Source organism: Gallus gallus, chromosome 18 (assembly GCF_016699485.2).
Source record: "Gallus gallus isolate bGalGal1 chromosome 18, bGalGal1.mat.broiler.GRCg7b, whole genome shotgun sequence".
NCBI lineage: Eukaryota > Metazoa > Chordata > Aves > Galliformes > Phasianidae > Gallus > Gallus gallus.
Window position 1 is genome coordinate 4,612,817 of NC_052549.1, and position 20,854 is coordinate 4,633,670.

Sequence of the window (20,854 nt, forward strand, 5' to 3'; positions counted from 1 at the left end):
CCGCGTTGGGGCTGTTGAGTAAAGCGATGGACAAAGAGAGCACAGAAGGGGAGGCTGAGGCGGTGGAGGTCCAGGTGCACGTCCTGGGATTGGGATCACTTCCTGCTTGCCTGAAGCTGGCATCCTTAACCGAGCTGCCCGTGGGAAAGTGGTGTTGTGTAGTCATGCAAATCCTTCAGCTAGAATTCATAGGATAAACAGAAAATGGGATACTTTGAGTTAATCCAGACTTTATTTTATGGTTCTTTTTTTTCTCCTGGAGAACAAAATTGATGCATCTGAGGAAAACAGGCATTTGATTAAAATGAAAACAACCCCAAAACCAAAATACTGAAGAAGCAATGTACTGTGCATCATCCTGACGGTGCATTGTGCATCACAGCGTTGGGAAGTCAGCATTCATTAGTTAGTTTGGTTCTTTTTTTCCTAGCTTTAAGCCTTCTTTCCATACAGAGTAATATTAAGTAGTAATGGGGGAGGGGGGCTCCAAATCTCTTATTTCAGAGTTTCCGTTCCCTCCTGTTTGAGTTGCTGCTCGTTTTGGTTTGAACAGCTTTTTTTGTGTGATGTTTTCTTTCCAGCACGAGAAGCAGCCCTTTTTAGACACGAGAATTAGAAAGCCAACAACATTAGTATGGATTGTTTGCCTTCCCAGATAAAGTTGATGTTACTGAAAAGCTCTCTCCACCCTTTATTCTCTCAGGGAGAAAGAAGAAGAAACACAAGAAGAGGAACATTTGATGGAAGAAAAGAAAAAGAAAAAGCAGGAAGAAAAGAAAAAGAAGGAAGGTGCTCAGAAAAAGGTTTGCTTCTTTTATTTTACTGATGTATTCACATTTATTTGTACCGTGGATGTAGCTCTGTAACCTTTACTTTGAGTAATTCTGACACAAGTGAGCAGCCCCATTGGCTCTGAGTGAGGCTGTGGTCAGGAAGGCTCAGTAAAAGTAGTGGTGATGGTTCATTAGCAAACCCTGAGCTGTTGGCCATCCGTGGGTGGTGGTGACTGCTTCCAGTGCTGCACGGTGTGCATGCTCCTTATCAGCATCAGTGCACAGTTAGCTGCCTTACCCTATGCCCATGCTGGAGTGGCTGTGGATTCCAAGGCCACTTCATATTTTCTGTGGTTTGCATTCTCTTGCCTTTTAATTATTACTATTTTTGTATGTATATGAGGTTAGTTTTAATCACGTGGGCTTGAGGGTGTGGGTAGGAGCTGCTCTCTTGCTCGGTAGTTACAAAAACTACACCTCAAATGAAAAGAAAAGTGGGTAGAATTGAAACAGACAAAGTATGGGGCTTCGTAAGAGATACTGGGTAAATTCACAGAACTGAACTCTTGGAGTGTTGTGTAGACCTGTTTGGTTCAGGACATCTCTGGGTGGTGGAAGGCCGGGTGGGGGCTGGGGGTCACTGCCTGCTCTGCTTCTTACTGTCGTTAGGCAGCAGCTTTGGGCTGTTGTCAGACAAAGATAGCCATGCCTATGTTCCTTACACTTCAAATCAAATCAAAACGTTCCTATCATGAATGCCCACTCTATAGAAGCGTTGTCTGCAAAAGGTCAGGAATGCATCTCTGCAATTCTTAGGTATCCCTTTGACCACTGCCAAGCAGTTGATTTCTTGTTGTTTGTTCTTCTTTCAGGCTGCTGAACAAAAAACCAAAGGTAAATTCATGTTTATTCATTTGGTGAAGCACGTGATGTTTTAAAAGTTTGTTTAAGAGTGTGTGTGTGTGTGTGTGTGTGTGTGTGTGCTGTTCTTTATGTTCCTCTTGAATGAGCGTATGTCTGGTTAGTTGTGCTCCTAAAGCCTTTCTGCAGGAGCTGACTGTTCACGTTGGATTCTCAGAGTAAGTTTTACTTTGCTGGGTGTCACATGGCTCCTTTTTGATAGGAATGCATGGATGAGATGACTGGAACACGACACAGTGTATGTTGCTTTCCTCTCATGACAGGACAGATGCTGTTTTCCATTTAGTTGCTAGTGGTTATTTACTTATTTCAGAGACAGCTAATTGCCACCAAAAAGCGTAGCTTTCCCCTTCCTGCACCCCCCCCCAAGTTCATATCAGTAAATTCAGTTCCTTGAGCTCATGAGCAACCTGTTCCCCTCACAGCCGCCATCACTGCCTGCTTTTGTCCTTTCTGGGGGTTTCCTTTTGGTAGGCAGGTTGGTTTGCAGAGCGGTGCGGGCAGCAGCAGGGAGAAGCAGAGCATTCCCCTCTTTGGTGCTGGATCCCTGGGAGGAGGAGGAGGAGGGAGGTGGTGGTGAAGCCGTGGCCTTTCCAGAGGTGAGGAGGTGAGGCAGCTGTGACTCCTCTCTTCTGCAGCTGCTGCCTTTTGCCATCTGCTCTGTGCTTGTTCGTCACCAGGCGGCAGTCAGGGCTGCAGCACGGTGCTGAACGGGTTAACGCACGTTTATTGCTGTGTAATTAGGTGGCAGACTGGCAAGCACAGCTTCTCAAATTCCAAAGGCTGGGAATTAGAAAAGAGCCAAGTCTAGCATATGGGATTGACAAAACAACTTATGTTTCAAACACTTTTTTATGTATTTGTATAGCAGAAATTAATTCTCTCTTCAGTAATACTGAATTCTGAAGGACAGTCTGAGTGCACGATGGAGAGTAAATGTCAGATGGAGAGCAGTGATGACAAATAATTTATCAGGACACTTTTTTCTTCCCCAATTTTTTCCCCATGAGAAACGTGTGGGATCAGAGAGCTTCAATCTGAGCTGTGTTGCATCTGCCCTGCGTGGTGCTGGGTGCTTCAGAGCAGTAAGGAGGACAGCAATAGTGTGACCTTCCCTCTCCATCTTAAGCATGTGAGAAATTTGGAGTTCAGGTACGATTTCTATCCAGGAGAAGTAGTTCAGTTTCCAAAACAGGTATTATTTTTGTCACCTCAGTTCTGTGTGAATGGGGTTCAGTTTTTCCATAAGGAATGGGCCGTGATTCCTGATGGTGCTGAGGTCTCCTTTCCTGTGTGGCACAGGTGAGGATTTTGTCTTTGCTGTGATATCTTTGTGTTTGTTTGATACCATCAGGTGTGCCCTAAGGCTTTAAAGGGGTGGTGGTGGTAGGGATCTGTGTTTTTCAAGAGCACCTGTGAGTTCATTTCTTTTATATGTAGGGGCTGTGTTTCTGTGGCTCTGATATTGTCCCTTATCTTTGTCTCTTTGGTGTCCATACTTTTTGTTTCCGAGGTTGAATGACAGCAGCCATTACAACTAAAGGCAACACGGGGATTAATCCTGAGTTATTTCGTATCTGGGACAAGGCAGTTACATTCACTGTAAGGGCAGCATGGCCCTGCAGCTGGGTGAGCTGCCTGCAGTAGTTACTGCCTATACAGGGTGTTTTAAATCACAGATTCAAACCAAATGGGAGCTGAGCCTTTTGCAGAACATTATTACACCCGGATTTGGGGTAGGTAAGGTGTGACACAGAGCTGCTTGCAGCGTGGATGTTAATTTCTCTGCGGTGATCTGAGACCAGCCTGGGTGTGCAGGGCAAGCTGTGTCACAGTGTGCCAGCTTGGCAGGGGGGCACAGATTCCTTCTGTTGGTGCAGGCCTGGCTCCGCTGTGCAGCCGTGGGTGGCTGTGGCAGCGGGAGGTATTCCCACCACTGATGGGTTCAGTTGGAGAAGGCTGAAGAAAATCACACAGTCAGAGATGGCACAGGGAGCAGTTTTCAGTTTCTGTTTTTCAGCTGGTTGGGACAACATGTTTATGCTGTTCCTTATTAGCTCCTGGCTGCGTTTGTGAAGGAGAAGGCGGTCCTTGGAAGTAGTTGGAATGGGAGCAGCTGTGGGACTGGGGCAGTGGAGAAGGATTTCTCGTTGGCTGATTGTGTGCTGGAAACCTCTGCTGTGAGAAAGAGGCTTCTACGTTTTTATTAATATCACGTTTCTCACTTATTTTTTTTCTCAGCCAAAAATAGGAGGGTACCGTTCCAGCTAGCCATTAACTCTTAGCTCCACGTGTGTGGCTGTGGCCCGTTGGAAGCTGCTGCGTGTTTGGTCTCTGGTGAGGCCTCAGGAAAGAGAAACGAGCGCGGAGGAAAGAGGTTTCCTGTGGGTGTGAGCAGGGCGTGCTGTCAGCCCGGGGCAGGATGGGTGTCTGCATCTGTGTGTGCAGCACAAACCCTTCCAAAACAAACACGTGCTTCCAGCAATGGAGGGAAGGCCCGGGGCTGGGGTAGGAAGTGCTCCCTCACGTTGCCCTCGTGTCTATTTAAGCATTATTTTCATGGTTTAAATGAAGAACCGGCTCTTTTAAGCCCTGTCTGCTTAGCGGCTGCTTTAGTTTCTAGCTTTTTTTTTCCTGCGGGCGCTGTTTGGTATTTTCTTGTAGGCTGGATCTCTTAGGAGCTGTTGGCAGCAGTTGTGGGCTGTGTGCGAAAGGAAAGGAGCATTTGAAGAACTGATAAGGAGCCGTTTCTCAATTACTTGAGAACAAACGAGTCTTCCTGTTAAGCTGGAGAGGAGCGCAGCGGAGTGGGGTGAGGTGGGAAATGAAGGCGTTCCCATGGCGTGCTGTGCTCCCATGTTAGTGCCTGGTGGGAATTTCTGAGGGCACAACCACTGAACACAGCCCAGTAGTGCTTATTTCACATGCGTAAACTCCTGCCGTTGTCTGTGTGCTTGATGAAGAAACTTTTAATTACAAAAGCCTTTTTATATAAAGCATTTAGCTGTAACTACCAGTAGTTACAGAGCACAGAGGTGCTCAGGTCCCTGGCTCTGGCTGCTCTGCTCCCATCCCAGCTGAACTCTATGTGCTTTGTCTAAACTGAAGCTCAGGTGCTAAGTATAAAGTGGCTTGAGTGGTAATAATGCTGTGTTACTGAAGCATCCACCCTTGCAATGTATGTACCCAATCCTCCAGCATCATCTGCAGTGAAGGTAAGTGTTGAATCTCCAAATGCACAGGTGAAAGGAGTTAACTGTTGACCATTTTTAATAGTCCATAGAACATTCTTTCCTAACTCTTTGATGAGGAGAGGTAGTCTGCAAAACATTTTTTCCTTCACTGTAAAGCATAGGGGGCCCATCTGTCCCTTTTACTCCGTGATGTGTGCAGGGCTGCGTATTCCTGGCATCTGACCAGGAAAAGGGATGTAGGCTTTCAAATGGAAAAATGGGACCTTCAGCTCTCTGCTTGTGGGCTGAGGCAAGGTTACAATGGCTGGAACAGCTGCAGTGAGTGTGGGACCCAGCAGCCTGTCAGCACTGCCCTGTGATGGAGTGGTGTGGCAGATCCCGAGGCGAGCATCATTCCCCTCTGCTTGTTGTCTGCTTCTGGAGCTTCCTGCTCCCCCAGGCTGGCTGTGCCTTGTCTCATGGGAATCCTTATCATATGATGATGTTCATGTACAGCTTGCAGAGTTGGGAAGGTTGCATGTCTGCAGACTGAGAGGTTACCAAGGTAGTGGTGCCCAACAACAGGACGAAGGGCAGTGGGCATAAACAGGAGCACAGTGAGTTCCAGAGGGGTATGGGGAAGAACTTTGCTGTGGGGATTACAGAGCACTGGAACAGGCTGCTCGGAGATGTTTTGGAGTCTCCTTTTCTGGACACAGCCAAAAGCCACCTGGATGCTTTCCTCTGTACCCTGCTGTAGGGTGCCTGCTTCAGCAATGGGGTTGGATGTGGTGATCTCCAGAGGGCCCTTCCAGCCCCTGTGGTTCTGCAGGTCTAAGATGGAGAAGATTCTTACGTTTCAGTTGTATTCCAAGTAAGAGAATCTGGATGATATTTGGGGTCTGGTATCTCTTTAGTACTGATGGGTTACCATTAATCCAGTTTATCTGTCTCAGTGTGACCTCCAAGCTGGATTATACTCTCTTGGTTTCTGATTGCGGACGTAAACTTATAATTCTGTGGCCTCCCCCAGGGCCCAAAGTAGGAGAAACCATAAAATCCCAGAATGGTTTGGGTTGGAAGGGACCTTTAGGATCACCTAGTTCCAACCCCCTGCTATAGGCAGGGTCTGGTTGCTCACGGCCCCATCCAACCTGGCCTTGAACATCTCCGGGGAGGGAAGATCTGCAGCTTTGCTGGGCAGCCTGTTCCAATGTATCACCACCCTCACAGTAAAGAATTTCTTCCTAGTATCTAGTCTAAATCTACCCTCTTCCAGTTTAAAGCTGTTTCCCTTTGTCCTTTTGCTACCCGCCCTTATAAAAAGTCCCTTCCCAGCTTTCCTATAGGCCCCTTTCAGGTCCTGGAAGGCAGCTATAAGGTCCCCCCAGGCAAGAGCTATCACAGACTGCAAGGGAGAGAGAGAGAGACTGCAGTCACTTGCTGTCCCCTGGGCAGCAGCAGCAGTGATGCCCTGCTCCCCCAGCACAGACCCCCAGGGCTGTGTCCCCACACTGCTCATCTCTGCTGCTGTGTGGATATCTGCCTCTGCCATCTGCTTCATTCAGTGCTGTGTTTGTATGGAACGGGTCAACCCTGCGCTGACAAAATGTGCCACAAGTCATCACTGAGGGAGGAAGGGGAGCGCTGCAATAACTGCTTCAATTAGGTCATATTATGTAGTCACATGATAACCTAATGATAACCCACTGCTATACGTTCAGGCTTTGTAACACAGATGTTTTCTTTCTGCCAAACCTTATCTTTATGTTGTTTTGCTATTACAAGAGTCTTTAAACAAGTTGCATGTGTTTCTTTTGTAGCTGACTGGTATATCACTTCCGATAGGAGAAGTAATGAGAATTTTACAACCTAAAAGAATAGAATGTGAAGGTAATTCATAGAGCACCTCTGTAACATTGGTCAGAAAAAGAAGGTGGTATAAAGATGGGACGTCACATGGGGAGGAGAAATCTGCATGTGGAAGCTGATGACAGATGAGCCCGGGATGCTTGGAGTTAACTGGTAGAGAAACTTTGGTTTCCTGCTTGCTGTTAAATGTGGGATGGCTGTGATAACCAACAGCTCAGTGCTACTTAATGTGCCTTTTGTACCATTTAGTTCAACCCTTTTATTTTGAAGTGAAGGAGGAAAAATCAGGGTGGCAAGTAAGTGCACGGATAACTTTTCCTACAAACCCAGTTCTGTGCTTTTTTGTTTGGGTCTTGGTTTTCTCATCACAGGTGTCCATTGGTAGGCCAGTTGTGTGTAAGCGTGGGTGGACTTTGGCAGAGGAGGTGTGGGGGTATGGTGGGGCTGCAGGTGGGGACTGCCAGTTTTGAAGATGGAAGTCTAACGTAGCACTTGTGAGGCTGTAGACTCTTCAGGTTTCAGATGAATGCTTGTAGATAATTAGGCACCAAAACAAGTACTGGAGATGGTTTTTTGTTGTTGATAAAAGTATTTGTCTTAAAAAAACAAACCCAAAACAACAACACACACAAACATTTAACTCCAGGATTATCTGAAAATAGAACAGAAACAATATTCTTAATGTGCTCCTGTCCTGAGCAGGCTTTACAGGGCGGCTGAGCCTTAAAGAAGCAGAAAAACGCTTCAACTTCTTTGCACAGAGATGCTGCTTTTCCTTACAGCTCATGCAGGCGCCTCCAGTCCTGTTCCCTGTGTGCCTTGTTAAGGTTTCGGAGTTCCTCTTAGTTCCTTTCACCCCTTGGTGACAGTTTACAGCAGCTGCCCAGCATGGAAGTTTAGACGTGTAACTGTAAGTGCAAAGAGAATATTGCTCTGCTCTGCTTGCCTTGTTCAGTCTCCTCAGTTAGGAGGTGATCTGGGCTTACCAGATGTAGGATGGTAACAGCTCACACTGCATTTATGCTTAAAACAGGGTGAAAGCGTGAGCTTTCCTATACCAGAAGCAATGAGAAGCATTTGTCAAACGCTCTCAGGGTTGTCCTGTTTGAAGGCAGTAAGACTGCATGCTTTCTTTCATCACGTCTCTTGACGTTGTCCATTGTCCAATAAATACGTCCTTGCATTATCTCTACAGGAGTACTCCGTGAAGAGAATAAGGACAAATGAGATAACAGCAGTTTGGCTTTCCGAGCCCTCATTCTGTGGGTGCCCCTCAGTGCTGATGCCTCTGGGATAAAATCCCCGACTTGCATTCTGGAAACACAACAACTGCCAATACAGTTGTTGACAACTGTATATTACAGAATATAAATTCTAGCACAGCTACACCATGATAATAGTGGCTGTTAAGATCAAACTGCATGCTGTTTTATGGTTATTTATCTGCCCGCAGTGTGTGCTTTCATACTCAGCCGTAGAGCTCTCTCTCAGTAACAGGCATTGCCTAACGCAGTGTATTTAAACATGTAGACTGTGAAATGGTCCAAGTGGTGCCTCTTCTGGTGTCACAGCAGTTTGGACAATAGCGTGTATTCTGTTCTTTAGTCCGCTTATCGAGTAACTATTTACCAGCTAGGAATAGAACGTTGTCTGATATTTCCTGTCCACCTGAGATAGATGCTCTCGTACTACAGACCAAATGCGCTGGTATTATAGACCAGAGGAGGTTTTCCTTGCTACCTTGCCATCACCGTGTTCTGTATTTGCTGAGAAGGATGGACCAGGACCCTCAGCTCGGAGTTTAACCCACCCAGCAGGTTGGTTTTGTTGCACGTGGCATTATGCACAGCTCACTGGTTCCGTCAGTTTGGTTCTCCTTTACATTCTGAACTGAAGTTGGTTGGTAGTTGTTAGCCTTACATGCACACGTTTTCTAACTTAGGGACTGTCTTATGAGGCCATTCTTCTATGGGAAATGCTGCTGTGATGCCATCTCCATTAGAAGCTCTCAGCTTTCTTTTACCTGCCATGTGATGAGTGCTCTCTGTTGGTAGGTTATTGTGTTACTGCCTGCAGGAGGCTTTTATCCCATGTAAATATAACGTCTGTAAGATCAGCAAACCATAAGCTTGAAGGAGAGGTTCATTGGGCAAGGGACAAAGGTAGGCTTGGTTTGGAAAATAGGATGCTGGGCTGGTTTGAGGTGCATGCCAGCTTTGTAGCATTGCTTGACCCATTCCTTGGAAAGGATGCAGCCAGCTTTGTGCTGTGACACTCTGCACGTTCCTCAGGTAGTTACTCTCCTGATTCAGGAGAGTGTTATTTTGGGGCAACAAAAGAAATGGAAAAGTGTTCTGATGCTGTGGCACAGTGTGGAGCCTTTGCTTGAGGGACCTTATGTGCTGCTGGCTGCTGTTGGCATTCCTCTGCTTTGAGAATCTGGTCAGCCTCCTGACATCCTTTGTAAGATTATTTTAATGCTTTCCTTGAGTCGTTAAAGGTGGTAGCCCTTGCTTAATAACAGCACATTCTGCAGGCATACTTGCCGTGTGTGTTAACCAGCTCGCTCTTACCTGCTGGGAAGCACTATGGCTGTGATCACAGCATGCAGCTGACCGACCCTTCTGGTTCTTCCTGACGTGGTTCAGGCAGTGCAGTGTTTGCTTCCTAAGGATGGTTACTCACAGGGCTGATTGCAGGGCCAGGATCACCAGAACAGGAGGTAATGTTCTTTGTAAGCATCCTGCCCCAGCTTTTGTGGTCTGGCTGCAGTGGCTCACGCTAAGCAGAGTTGTGGGGCGTGCATTTAACAGCTACACGGAATGCTTTTGGCACTTCTCAGCTGCCCCCCAGGGCACATCAGCATCCACTGCTGTTTGCCCAAGAGGAGCATCTGAACCTGAGGTGCAGCTCAGCCTCTCGATTGCCTCTTCCCTTGTTGGCAGCAGTCATTCTCCTCTGTCACATATTGCTTCCCGAAGATTCCCCTCCTGTATCAGGATGCCCTTAGCACTTCTGGCATCGCTTTGGGTTTGGCTGCTTTGCTGTCTGCTTTTCCAGCAGTCTTCATGGAGCCAGACCTTTGGCCTCTCCGGGACGTGTGATGTGAAGCTGACAAGTTACTGAGCTCCAGAATCAACAAGTCCTCAACTCCTTTAAAAGCTCTGAATGCCACACTGAGGTTCTGGGCTCAGGGCATTGCACGTAGCCCTTCTGGCTGACAAGAGGAGATTGTCGTGTCCATCTCCAAGCTGTCAGACAGATCCAACAGATGTTCTTGAAAGACATTTTGTTTGTTGTTGGAGAGCAGTCTCCTACTCAGCCTGAACCGTCTTTCCTGTAATTTAAGCCCATTCTTGTCTGATTTTTGCCTGGTATGCAGAGAGCTGCCCTTCTCTGCAGCAGCCCTTTGTGGATCTTCTTCTTTCCTTAACGGCTCCTTCAGTCTGACTTCGTGCTGCTGTTTTCACACCGTAGTTGTTTCTCTCCTGCAGAAATCCTTCCAGTAATGTAATGATTATTAAGTCATGTTTAGAGTAAACCTGTATAATTTTACTACCGCTGTTTGTGAGTACAGTCTGAGGCTGTTTCCTGTCCTTCAGGCTGAATCCAGTGCACAGCTCTGTAATCTGTTCATAGCAGTGCTGCTGATTCTTACAGTTTGGTTATGTTAACTCATTTATCTCTCCCTGCACTCTCTCAGCTTGCTTTAAGGAGTTTCCCAATTTCAGATGGCTTCTTTTCCAATGCCATAAGCACCTCGAATTGATCGTGCAGCATTTCTTCTTCCAACTCTCCTTTCCCCCTTCCTCCTTTTCATTGGCTAACCTATTTCTCTCTGCTGGGTGTCCTCTGAAGCAGACATGTAGATATAACATTTGCTTTAATTCCTCACCGGTTTCCACTGCAGCTGTTTGCATCTGATTGGCAAAAGATGAGGAAACCTGCTGGTGGTGCATGGGGTGGGAGGCTGACCCCGCATCCCCTCCAGTTCTTTTCTATGTAGGTGTGAGGCTGACCCCACTCCTTCCTGGCTCTCCTCTACAGGAGGAAGTCTGGATGAAACAGGAAGGAAATAATGCAGTCTGTCTTCACATTGTTTCTTGAATACTAAAATATGGTTTTGGGTGTGAAGACTTTATTATTGGGTAACTTATTATAGCTATGAGGACTTAAAAAAAAATATCTAATTCTACCATAGAATTTCTGGATAATCCATCAGATACATAATAAGCAACAAAAAACTTAAAACCACGATCTCATTTTGCTGCTAGCTGGGATGCAGGCAGCTGGAGCTTACAGCATTCCAACCCATTACATCCTCACTGCATTGCTGCCCCCGTGCTTTGCACACTTGACGGAGGCCTGTTTTTAGTTGTGATTCAGGACATGCTTTAAAATACAGAGTGTGTTTGGCACAGGATTCTTTCTGTGGGTCACCTACGGCTGGTGCTGCTGTCACCCCAGTGGCTGTGTGCTCCTCCTGCTGTCACCAACTCATGTCAGAGGTGAGTGATACCTCCAGGGGATGAGGTACCTACCTACCTCAGTGTGAGGTAGGGCCCACTTGGGCCTGAAGTGTTGGGTGAGTTTAATATGAGCCGTGGGTGATGTCAGGGTGATGCAGTGCTGTTAGCTGGCAAAGGCAGCCTGCCCCTATTGGCACTGGTCAATGGAGGCAGCTTAGGTGCATCTCCCAGCTGGCTGTCCCGCTCTGATGTGCAAGAGATAGTGTATTGAAACCCAAAGTCACTATGTTAGGTAGCTCTGTAAAGCCATTGTGAAGTTGTTATTTTTTGCAGCCTGCTTAGGCAGCTCTGGGATTTTCCTCTTCCTCTGCAATGGAAGCTGGGCACAATCTTAGAAGGCTTGGGAAATGGTCCAGAGTTACTGACATCATCGGAGTGCGTGAGAAGAGAGAAAATGTTGGGCTTTCACATGTTAAACCAAGCAGCATTGCACTGGTGAGCAGCCCTTACAATGCTGCTGTGGTTTCCTTTGGCTGAGCGTGTGGAGCAATCAGGTGTTCCTTCCTGGTGGGGGCAATGTGTGTGCCAAATAAACTGAGCAGGAATTCTGAATGGAAGCGAAGTAATAATGTAAAGTTATTATTAGTAATCTTTATTAAAACATCTTTAATTTCTTTTTAACATGGGTGTAATAGAATCTGATTTACTGGGAGTGGCATTTAATTAATTTAATTCAATTTAGAGAGTTAACTCTATTACATATTAGTACAGAAAATTACCTCTGAACAGTCATTTCTCACTGGTGACATGCAATAAGTTAATTGAGCTCCAAGTTCGTTTGGGTGCATTGTGAGTTCTTGCTGAAAGTTGCTATGGTGACAGCCCCATCACCCGAGCTGTCATCTGCCCCAACCAAGGCAGCACTGTGTGCAGTGACATCGCTGCTATGGGAGGTAAACACTGCCAGATGGACCGGCACTGCTTCCTTCTGCTTGTGGTCCTTTCAGTGAACTTGGCTGCTTGCATCTTTAGAGATGCCCAAGTTGCATTGCAAGGACTGAAAAGCTTCCTTGGGAATGCCTGGTCATTACTGGCCCTGCTGCAGCCTTCCCACAAAGGAGGGTTTCTGTCTCACTGTGTTCAACAAATTGAACGGAGCTTTTTCTTGGCTTCGTGTTGAAGGCTGTAAAATGACTGCAGAATCCCAAGCAGAACCTGGTTGGCTTTTATTTAGGGAGTTTTCCTGTAGATCTGGGGAAGGAAAAAAAAAAAAAAAAAAAGGTGGCCTGAAAACTGCTGGAACCGCTTTCCTTGTTCTTCAGTAATGTAAAGCCTGTTTTTCTTCTATGAGATTAATGCACGGTGGCCCTGGGAAGGCACAAAAGGCCTGCTCAGCTTGAGCAGCATCAGCATAGTCTGCTCCTGAGCAGGCTGTGGTTCTGAGCTGCACAGCTCCAGGCAGGTGGGTGAGCCCTTAGTTCTGAACAGAACACTTCCCGTGCAGGGCTGCCTTTGGGAAGCTCACAGTTGCGTGTTTGAATCCGTGTTTAGATTGGGAAAGGGAGGTATCAAAAGAACTGAAATGCATGCATTCTTCATGCCAGTATATTCCTTATGTCCAGGTCTGTATGCTGGAAACCTGGCTTCAGCAGTGTTGGTTTTTTTCTTTAGAGCATTGCTTTAATTGGGCTTATCTGATTAAGGAATCATTTCTGGGTCCAGATTGTTTTCATCTGATCAGTTGGGGAAGCCCCAAGAATGGCAGCTCCCCGAGACCTCTTCCATTTCCAGTATTGGGGGCTGCATCCGAAGTAGGATATGGAACCTCAGACGTTCCTCTAGAAATAAAGTGCGTGGCGTTTTGTCAGGTTATGTATCTGTCAGTTTGGTCCCTCATTATGTTGGCTGCACGCCGTGGTTGGGTGAAGATGCCCATGGCTCAGAGCAGCCCTGCAGTGCTGCGATGGTTCGGGTGGTCCAGGCTGCCTGTGGGGCTGTGGGATGAGCAGACCTTAAGCCTTCTGTTGTGATATAACACGAACTCAAAGGGTTATGCCAACCTCAGAGAGTCTTTTTACTGGTTTATTTAAAACATTGCTCTCGCCCACGAATTTGTTACTATTTTAGCATTGCTCTTAAGATATTTATTTGGTACCATAAATGTCCATGACAGCAGAGCCAAAGCTTTGTGTTTACACAGCCAGGCTGACATGTGTGCAGAGTCCCATGATTGCAGCAGCACAGCCAGTGTCAATAAAAACGACACGTCACGTCCTGAGCGCGCCGAGCTCCCGTCACACAGATACCTGATCTGCAGCTGTTGGTGACTGCCTACATGGGAGCATCTAAAAAGAGCTAAATGCCAGTGCAGCTCCTTCCTCGTGCTTCCAGCCTCTAAAGTACAAGTCATTGAAGAAGTTATACGCCTAGTTTGCAGAACAGAAGTGTGTGCATGCATATAGTGGGTCTGAGCTATGTAAGACACGACAGATTTGATAGATGCTTCTGTGTATGGGTACTGTGGGTAACATATCCAGCCTTTATGATGCAACATGGGCATCCAAATTAAATTTAATTCTATTTAATTGAACGAATTAATTTAATGCAATTAGTTAATTACATCCAAGGGCACAGAGTTGTTGAGAAGATTTTTGCCTCAGCTTTCTTGGTTACACAAACTACATGTTAACCTGCTTTCTACATGGCTTTTAGCAGGACTCAGGGCTTGGTCATGGGAACTGTAGATAGAAATGAAATGTTCGGCTCTTGTGTACAGTAAACTGATCAATTCGGAGATTAGTCCAGCTGTTAATGACTTACAAATATACCAATTACTGTCAATTGCCATAGTTATCCATTTGTACAAATGATAGAAACACGAGCAGATTTCTCCTGCAGAGAATATTTACTGTTCAGCCTGGGAGTGGCTGTGATTGAATTAAGGAAGGATGTTGCTGGTGTGATGGCTTTGCACCTTCTGTAAATTTGCTTTTAATAAAATCCCTTTAATATGAAAACTGTGTGTAAAACGTTGTCTAATAAGATTAAGTGCACACAGCTTTAAATTGAAGGATTGAGTTCCCGTTTCTGCCCAGAATTCTTATGCAGCTCTGGCTGGAGCTATTTAATCTGTTACTACGAGGCTGGGATTCTCCCAGCAGCACTTGCAGTGGCAGTGGGGTTAGCATTGCGTAATTCAGCTCCGAGCTGACTGCTGGCCATGACTGCCACTACAGATGGGGCTGCAGTGCTGTAGATGGGTGAGGTGGGTGGACAGAGCCAGTAGATGAGCTGGCTTTCTAATGTCAGTGTGTTGCTGAGGGAGAAGAGCGTATGTGGTGCTGTTCTCCAGGTTGGCATTGAGTTTACAAGAGTCTGAATTCCAGGTCAGTGCATGCAGGCGTGCTGGGTGAGCATGTCTGTGCTCAAGGTTTGCTCTTTGGGATGAGCGGCAGGCTGGGGAGCAGCTTCTGGCACCGTGCATCTGTTTGCTGATTTGTCTTTGCTTTCCAGTGAGCGAATGCAAGAGTAGAGAGATGGACACGATGAATACCGGAATCGGAGTCATGTGAATCCATAAATACTGCTTAACGTCGGCTGCAAATTGGAGAAATATTGTTTGAAGGAAAGCAGACGAAGTGTTAAGCCTTGAAAGTTACCATCTGTTATCAGTTCACATCCTGAAGAAATGTAGCTGTGATAATTTAACTGTTCCATTACTCGGTTTTGATTCATGGCTTGGACTTCTAAATTTGAGGCCTGATGTATATGAGCCAATGCCCATCCATCAGCCAGGCCATGGTAAACCATGCGTGTGCCCTCAGAGCCTACAGCAAACACGGGAGGGTTTGTCTTGCAGTGAAAGAATCTGATGCTAAATAGCATTGTATTTGCTTTGGATTATCAATCTATTGTTGGTGACAGCGTATCAACCTAATTAGCTGTACCATTTTTAATGGCACGGCTAATTAATTGTGAATTTAAAATTAAAACTGTAATCAGTGCTTACATGGAGGAAAGCAGTAAGGAAGATCTTGGGAGCTCTTAAAAGTGTGAGTGTTCCTCATAAGGGTGCTGCACGCACAACCAAAACAGAGTGGGGTTGGGAAAATAGCTTTAAAAAAAGGCACATTTCATAACAGAAAAGAAATACATCTTGAGTCTTTCGAGGGAGATACTTGGCACAGTCTGCATGCTGGTATGAAAGCAAAGTATGTAGGTGCTGATTAAGGAAGTGAAACAAAGTCTGGCATCTGAGTGCAGAAGTTTGCAAGGATGTGTGTTTGTATTAGGAGCTTCTCCATGGGAGTTAGATCTGTGAATGCAGCGTCGTATCAGTGGAGTAGGAATAGGGCTCAGTGTTGGGTCGTCTGTGATGGGCTTATGAAGGGAAGGCAAACCTGGCTGTGGTGGGATGGGGGATGAGCCACGGTTCAGTAATGGTACAGTTTGAAGCCATTCAGGAGCAAAGCACATTGGACCCAGACAAGTTGGGCCGAAGAATAAGGAACAGGTCTTAAATGTAGTGAAAAGCTAACAGAGCCTGCAGACAGTGCTTTGACTTCGTTGTGGCTGAGGGAGATGGGAGATCTGGATTTGGAGCTCCGTGGTATGTGTGAATTGTGGGTTCTTGAGAGGTTGGCTGTTCCATCCTATTGCTCTGAGCGTGATCTGAGTCTGCAGATAGTCCTTAATGATCTTTATTGTTAGAAATGCAAACCTTAATCTTCGCGGCTGCTATTCAAACCCAGCAAGCCTTGTCCTATTCACCATGTGATGAAGCAAGTTATTTCTTCCTCTCTATTAATCTTGGAGTCTTAGAGCTCTCCTTTGGATGGAGATGGTTGACCATGAGTACTGGCAGTGCTTAGCGAAGGCTGCAACATGCCAGCAGATGTGGAAGGGTTACACCGAGCCTTGTAGCTTGGTATTTATTCAGTTACAATGCTTGTTTTCATACAAGCCTGACCTTTTAACTTGAGTTTAGTTTGTGATCCGCCTAAATGTATTTTCCTGCAGACCTGCTATGGGTCACTTGTCTGCTGTTCTGCATTTAAATCTTCCTGCCTGATTGCGTGGCTTTCCTTACCGAATTGCAGCTGCTTTCCTTCACAGCACTTCTGCAGTTTATCATTGATTTCTCGACAGTTGATCAGAATTCAGGTCCTGTCCCACAGCAATCTCATCACCCCCATGTTGTTTCTCCCTGGCTCGGTGTCATTTGCCGATTTAATAAGGATATTCTCTAGTCCATCATGCCGTTGTTAATGGAAATGTTGAACAGCGTAGGCTCAGATCGAGTCCCAATGGAATCTTTTCTGCAATATGCTTTCGTTTTGACAGCAAACCATTGATTCTCCCAGAGAATATTTCAGCCCATTTTGCATTTAGCTCACATTTCCCCAATTTGCTGATGACAGCATCACATAATAATTTCATGCCAGAAACCATTACAAAGTTGAGATGTGCGGTTGGGGTTGACGGTGACACACCAGAAGGAAGGCTGAAGCTATCATTTATTTAATTGTTAGGGTTTATTTTCCAAAAGTTTTCTCCACTCCTTCCTTCATTGGTACGAAAGTTATCAATGTTCACTTCTACGGAAACAGCAGAGATTCGTGGTTTTGAAGGCATTTGGTGTACAACTGTGGGAGAAATGCTCTCACAAACAAACTGTGCTGCGTGTATTTCTTGTCCGGTTTCCTAAGGGAATGAGGCTGATGAGGTTGGGTTGTGTTGGTCTTCCCACTTGAAGCTGGAGGAACCTGTGTTGGATTCTGCTCACGCGAGGCAGGAGATGCAGAGGTACGGACGCCATTGGGATGTGCAGCTGGGTGCAGGACAGGGGCTGATGGGTGCCATTGCTTCCCTGCCCATCTGCTCAGCCCTCAAAGCACGTCCTTAACACGAGCACAGTGGGATCCGTGCAGGTCGCCCTGCAGGCTGGAGGTGTGGAACAAGCCACGCTACTGCTAATGCCAATATATGTTTAAGAAAAGACTGTTTCGTTCTTCAGAACTCATGAAATACAACCAAATGGATACGCTTTCCAGCTTGCTTTAATATTTATATGGTTCTAGCAGATCCAGGAACGAAGATTAAAATAAAACCTTTAATTTATAAGAAGTAATATGGAAGTTCACTCTTGGGAAGGTGATTTGCGACCAGCTTGTCACTGTGGGCCCTATAAGTTATTATGATTCCCTCATAAAATATTGATTTCCCACAGATGGTTGTAAAATCTTTCTGGATGACATATTTTCCAAGGAGGTTTTCCAGCATCTATATTAGGAATTAATTTTTGACTGAATTGAAATCCACTGAATAGATAACAAATACATTTCAGCATTTAATATATATCAATTTATGGTGGGTAGTTATCTGCTAACTTGACGCAACGATTCTGTGTCTGAATATAGCTTTAGAATAAATTATGCCCCTATCTTGATGGAGGCTGTGAAACGTGCTCAGATGAACAGATCAGAGTGCAGAAAATGGGAGCTGCAGAGCTTCTGCATTCATCCAATGCAGAGACCTTCTCACCAAAAGGCTGGAGAGCTCCATCAGTGGTGTATTCAGAGCTTTGATGTCTTTGTCTTTTCCAGAATGGTCTTAAAATGGGACAGGGGAGGTTTAGGTTGGATATGAGGAGGAAGTTTTTCCCCCAGAGGGTGGTGACGCACTGAACAGGTTGCCCAAGGAGGCTGTGGGTGCCCCATCCCTGCAGGCATTCAAGGCCAGGCTGGATGTGGCTCTGGGCAGCCTGAGCTGCTGGTTGGCGACCCTGCACATAGCAGGGGGTTGGAACTGGATGGTCATTGTGGGCCTTTCAACCCAGGCATTCTATGATTCCAGTAAAGCATGCCATGTGTAAGAGGGACTTCAGTAACTTCACAGTCATTTTTATTCCACTGCACTTAGTATACAAGCCATGGTAGAACCACAGCTGCTTTCTGGAGGCCCAACACTGCTGTGTCGTGGAATCACCAAGGTTGGAAATGAGATCCCCAACCCACCGTGCCCACTGACCACCCCTCTGTGGTTCTGAGCACCTCCAGTGACTCCACCAGCAGCCCATGGTGGTGGGTGGGAATGTTTCCTGTACCCAACCCAGTGTCCCTCTGCCTAAGGCAGGGTGAGGGATGGAACAGCAGTTCTCTCCATGGAGCTTCCTTGGCAATGTGCTACCAGCATGCTGTGCGTGACTGAGCTACTGAGGATGGAACCCTAATGGTCGGTAGAGATGTTCTCTATGTTAATTCCCATCTTGACTCCGAAATTTCCTGTTTAACATCACGGTGAAAGAGTAAGGAAGGAGGAAAGGAACACTGCTAAAGCCAGAAGGGAGGGGAGAGGGGATGCTCTGAAGTGGGAGGTGATGCGCAGTGATCAGCAGGGAGGCAAAATGGGAGGGGGGGGGGGGTGGAATTACACCTAGAAGACTTCATTTGTCCTTAGCATGCAATAAATGTTGTGTTCAGGAGCCAGTACTGACTTGAAATGATCTCAAAGCTCTGAGGCCTTAATAAGGCTGTATGTTTTTCCTTCTGCCCTGGCTGTGGGTTTGCTTGTCGGACTGCAGCTTCTGCTTATGGCCGTTCTGCAAGTTTTGCTATTTCTTGTGGCATTGGGCCGTGTGCTGCGGGTTATCTTTTCTTGTTTCTTTCTTTCCAGAAGTTTGTGTGCTGGGGGAGGGGAAGGGTATGACAGAAAAGTGCCCACTTTTGTATAGAAACGTTAAGAAGCATTAGGTTTTCTGCAGTAGTTCTCTGAAATGCCTTTGCTTCTGCCAGTAGATGTCACTGTGGATGAAAAATGCCAGCGCTTAGTAGACAAAGGAGGTAATTTGCTAAATGAAAATTCATCCTTTGAAAGTAGATTGGGGGGCAACATTTTTTTTTTCCTTCTAAAACCATCAAAAAAAAAAAAAGGGCCCTTTTAATCAGGTAAAAATGGATTTCTCACCCATCGGACGCCCGTTCCTGCCCAGCATCACCCGGTGCTTTCTGTTTGCCTCCCCCTGAGTTGGGTAAGTTCTGCCTTTCTGTCTGACTGGAGCAGGGCTGCCTGCCCTGCCGCTCAGCACTGTGCTCCGTGCATCTCCATTTGGGTGCTGCTCCAACAAGCAGCGGCGCTCAGTGCAGCGCCCGTGTGCAGGGAATGGGGCATGGAGGAAGTGGCTTCATTAAGGTTGATTTGGAGGGGGGAGCGAGATGAGGGAAAAAAATTGCCCACATGATTGGCTGGGAGAATAGCTCTGAATTATGGGATCCATCTGTTTCCTGTAATGAATTCATAAACCCATCAAACAATGACCTGAACGAATTGCTGAAGGAAAAAAAAATAATACTCTGGCATGATATGTTTAACGCAGTGAGGCATTGGCATTGTATAATCAAAAATTCTTCTCACATGCAGCACTTTGTAATGGAGCTGCTGTGTTTAATAGAAGCTGTAAATAAATCCTGTCACAGTAGCAGCCAAGAATGCATTTCTGGCTTAACCGTTTCTCTTCTGGAATGTCTGCTCCTGGAAGCCTTTAGAAATGCAAGTTTGGTAGAGCTGGAGAGCGGGATTCAGACATGCAGAGAGATGTTAATGAGGGGAATGAAAGGAAAAAGCTGCCATAAATCAGTATTATGTGGCTTAACCAGTTTCTTTCATTTATGCCCGTTCTTTTCTTATGTCGTAGAAATGTACTTAAAAGCTATTGTTGTAATTGAAATCTGTTCGACTGATCCTATTCATTATATTAATAAAATCCACCTACAATTGCACATAACAATTCTTTATGCGGTCGGGATTCCCGAGATTGTAATCATCAGAAAGCATGTGGGGTAATTATTGGATTTGTTTGGGTAAAATTGGATTAAGAAGTTTAGATACCATTAAGTGCTGATAATTATTACAAGCAAGCCCATTGTTTAGCTTATGTACAGCTCTCCGGCTGCAGAATAAGCAGATAGCCATCACAAACACGGGGAGAGCAGTTCTGAGGCTTTCATTTTATGCCTTTCATTGTATTTTGGCAGGATTCTTTCTAGCTCGGTGTTTGGGCTCTTTAATCGCATGCTTCTAATGGGGCTGGAAGGAAATCACTTTGCTTTCACTCCTTCCCCCTCCCCCCCCCCCCCCCCCATCTCCTCACAATAACATTTTTAGCCTTCCAACCGACCCAGCCTTGGGTTGAGGGCTGCCCTGCAGTTCCAGGCTTCCCAGCAGCTGCCTGTCCCATCTGTGGTTGCAGTGCATTGCTTCCAGGTGAGCAGCAGAGGGGCAGCCCTGCAGGGTGCTGAGATGCCCCCATCCACAGCACTGTGTGCATGGGGCCGTGTTGGGCACAGGGCAGCCATCCTCAGCACAGCCTGCAGGAAGGTGTCGATGCTTGTAGGGGAGCTCTCAGAGCAACAAGCACCGCATGGCAATTAATAATTAGTGGATCTGTATGGCTACTTCAAGCAGTCGGTGTTTCTCAGTGCATATCCAGTGGAAATCACTGCTTAAACATTGCTGGAGGTGACTTATAAATACAAGTGGAGTTTTTTGGAAGAGTGCAGTCATTGCATTGTCCTTTTAACAGGTATCCGCCATGTATTATATCATATAAACAGGCTGAGTTTCAGCTGAGCTGAAGGTGCAATATGGA

General features: G+C 46.2%; 1 protein-coding gene across 4 annotated transcripts in view; it reads left to right on the plus strand.

Moving 5' to 3' along the window:
* The window catches only part of TNRC6C (trinucleotide repeat containing 6C), a 90,440-nt gene that overhangs the window by 14,368 nt on the left and 55,218 nt on the right, over positions 1-20,854 (plus strand). The window contains exons 2-3 of one of the 4 annotated variants that reach the window (XM_015295277.4): positions 704-803; positions 1,646-1,667. In XM_015295277.4, the coding sequence (XP_015150763.2) occupies positions 741-803; positions 1,646-1,667 (85 nt within the window). In that variant the 5' untranslated portion in view covers positions 704-740. Of the gene's footprint in view, positions 1-703; positions 804-1,645; positions 1,668-2,253; positions 2,847-20,854 lie in introns of those variants that run through there. The other 3 variants (XM_046902110.1, XM_046902109.1, XM_040649653.2) reach the window with 3 other exon arrangements.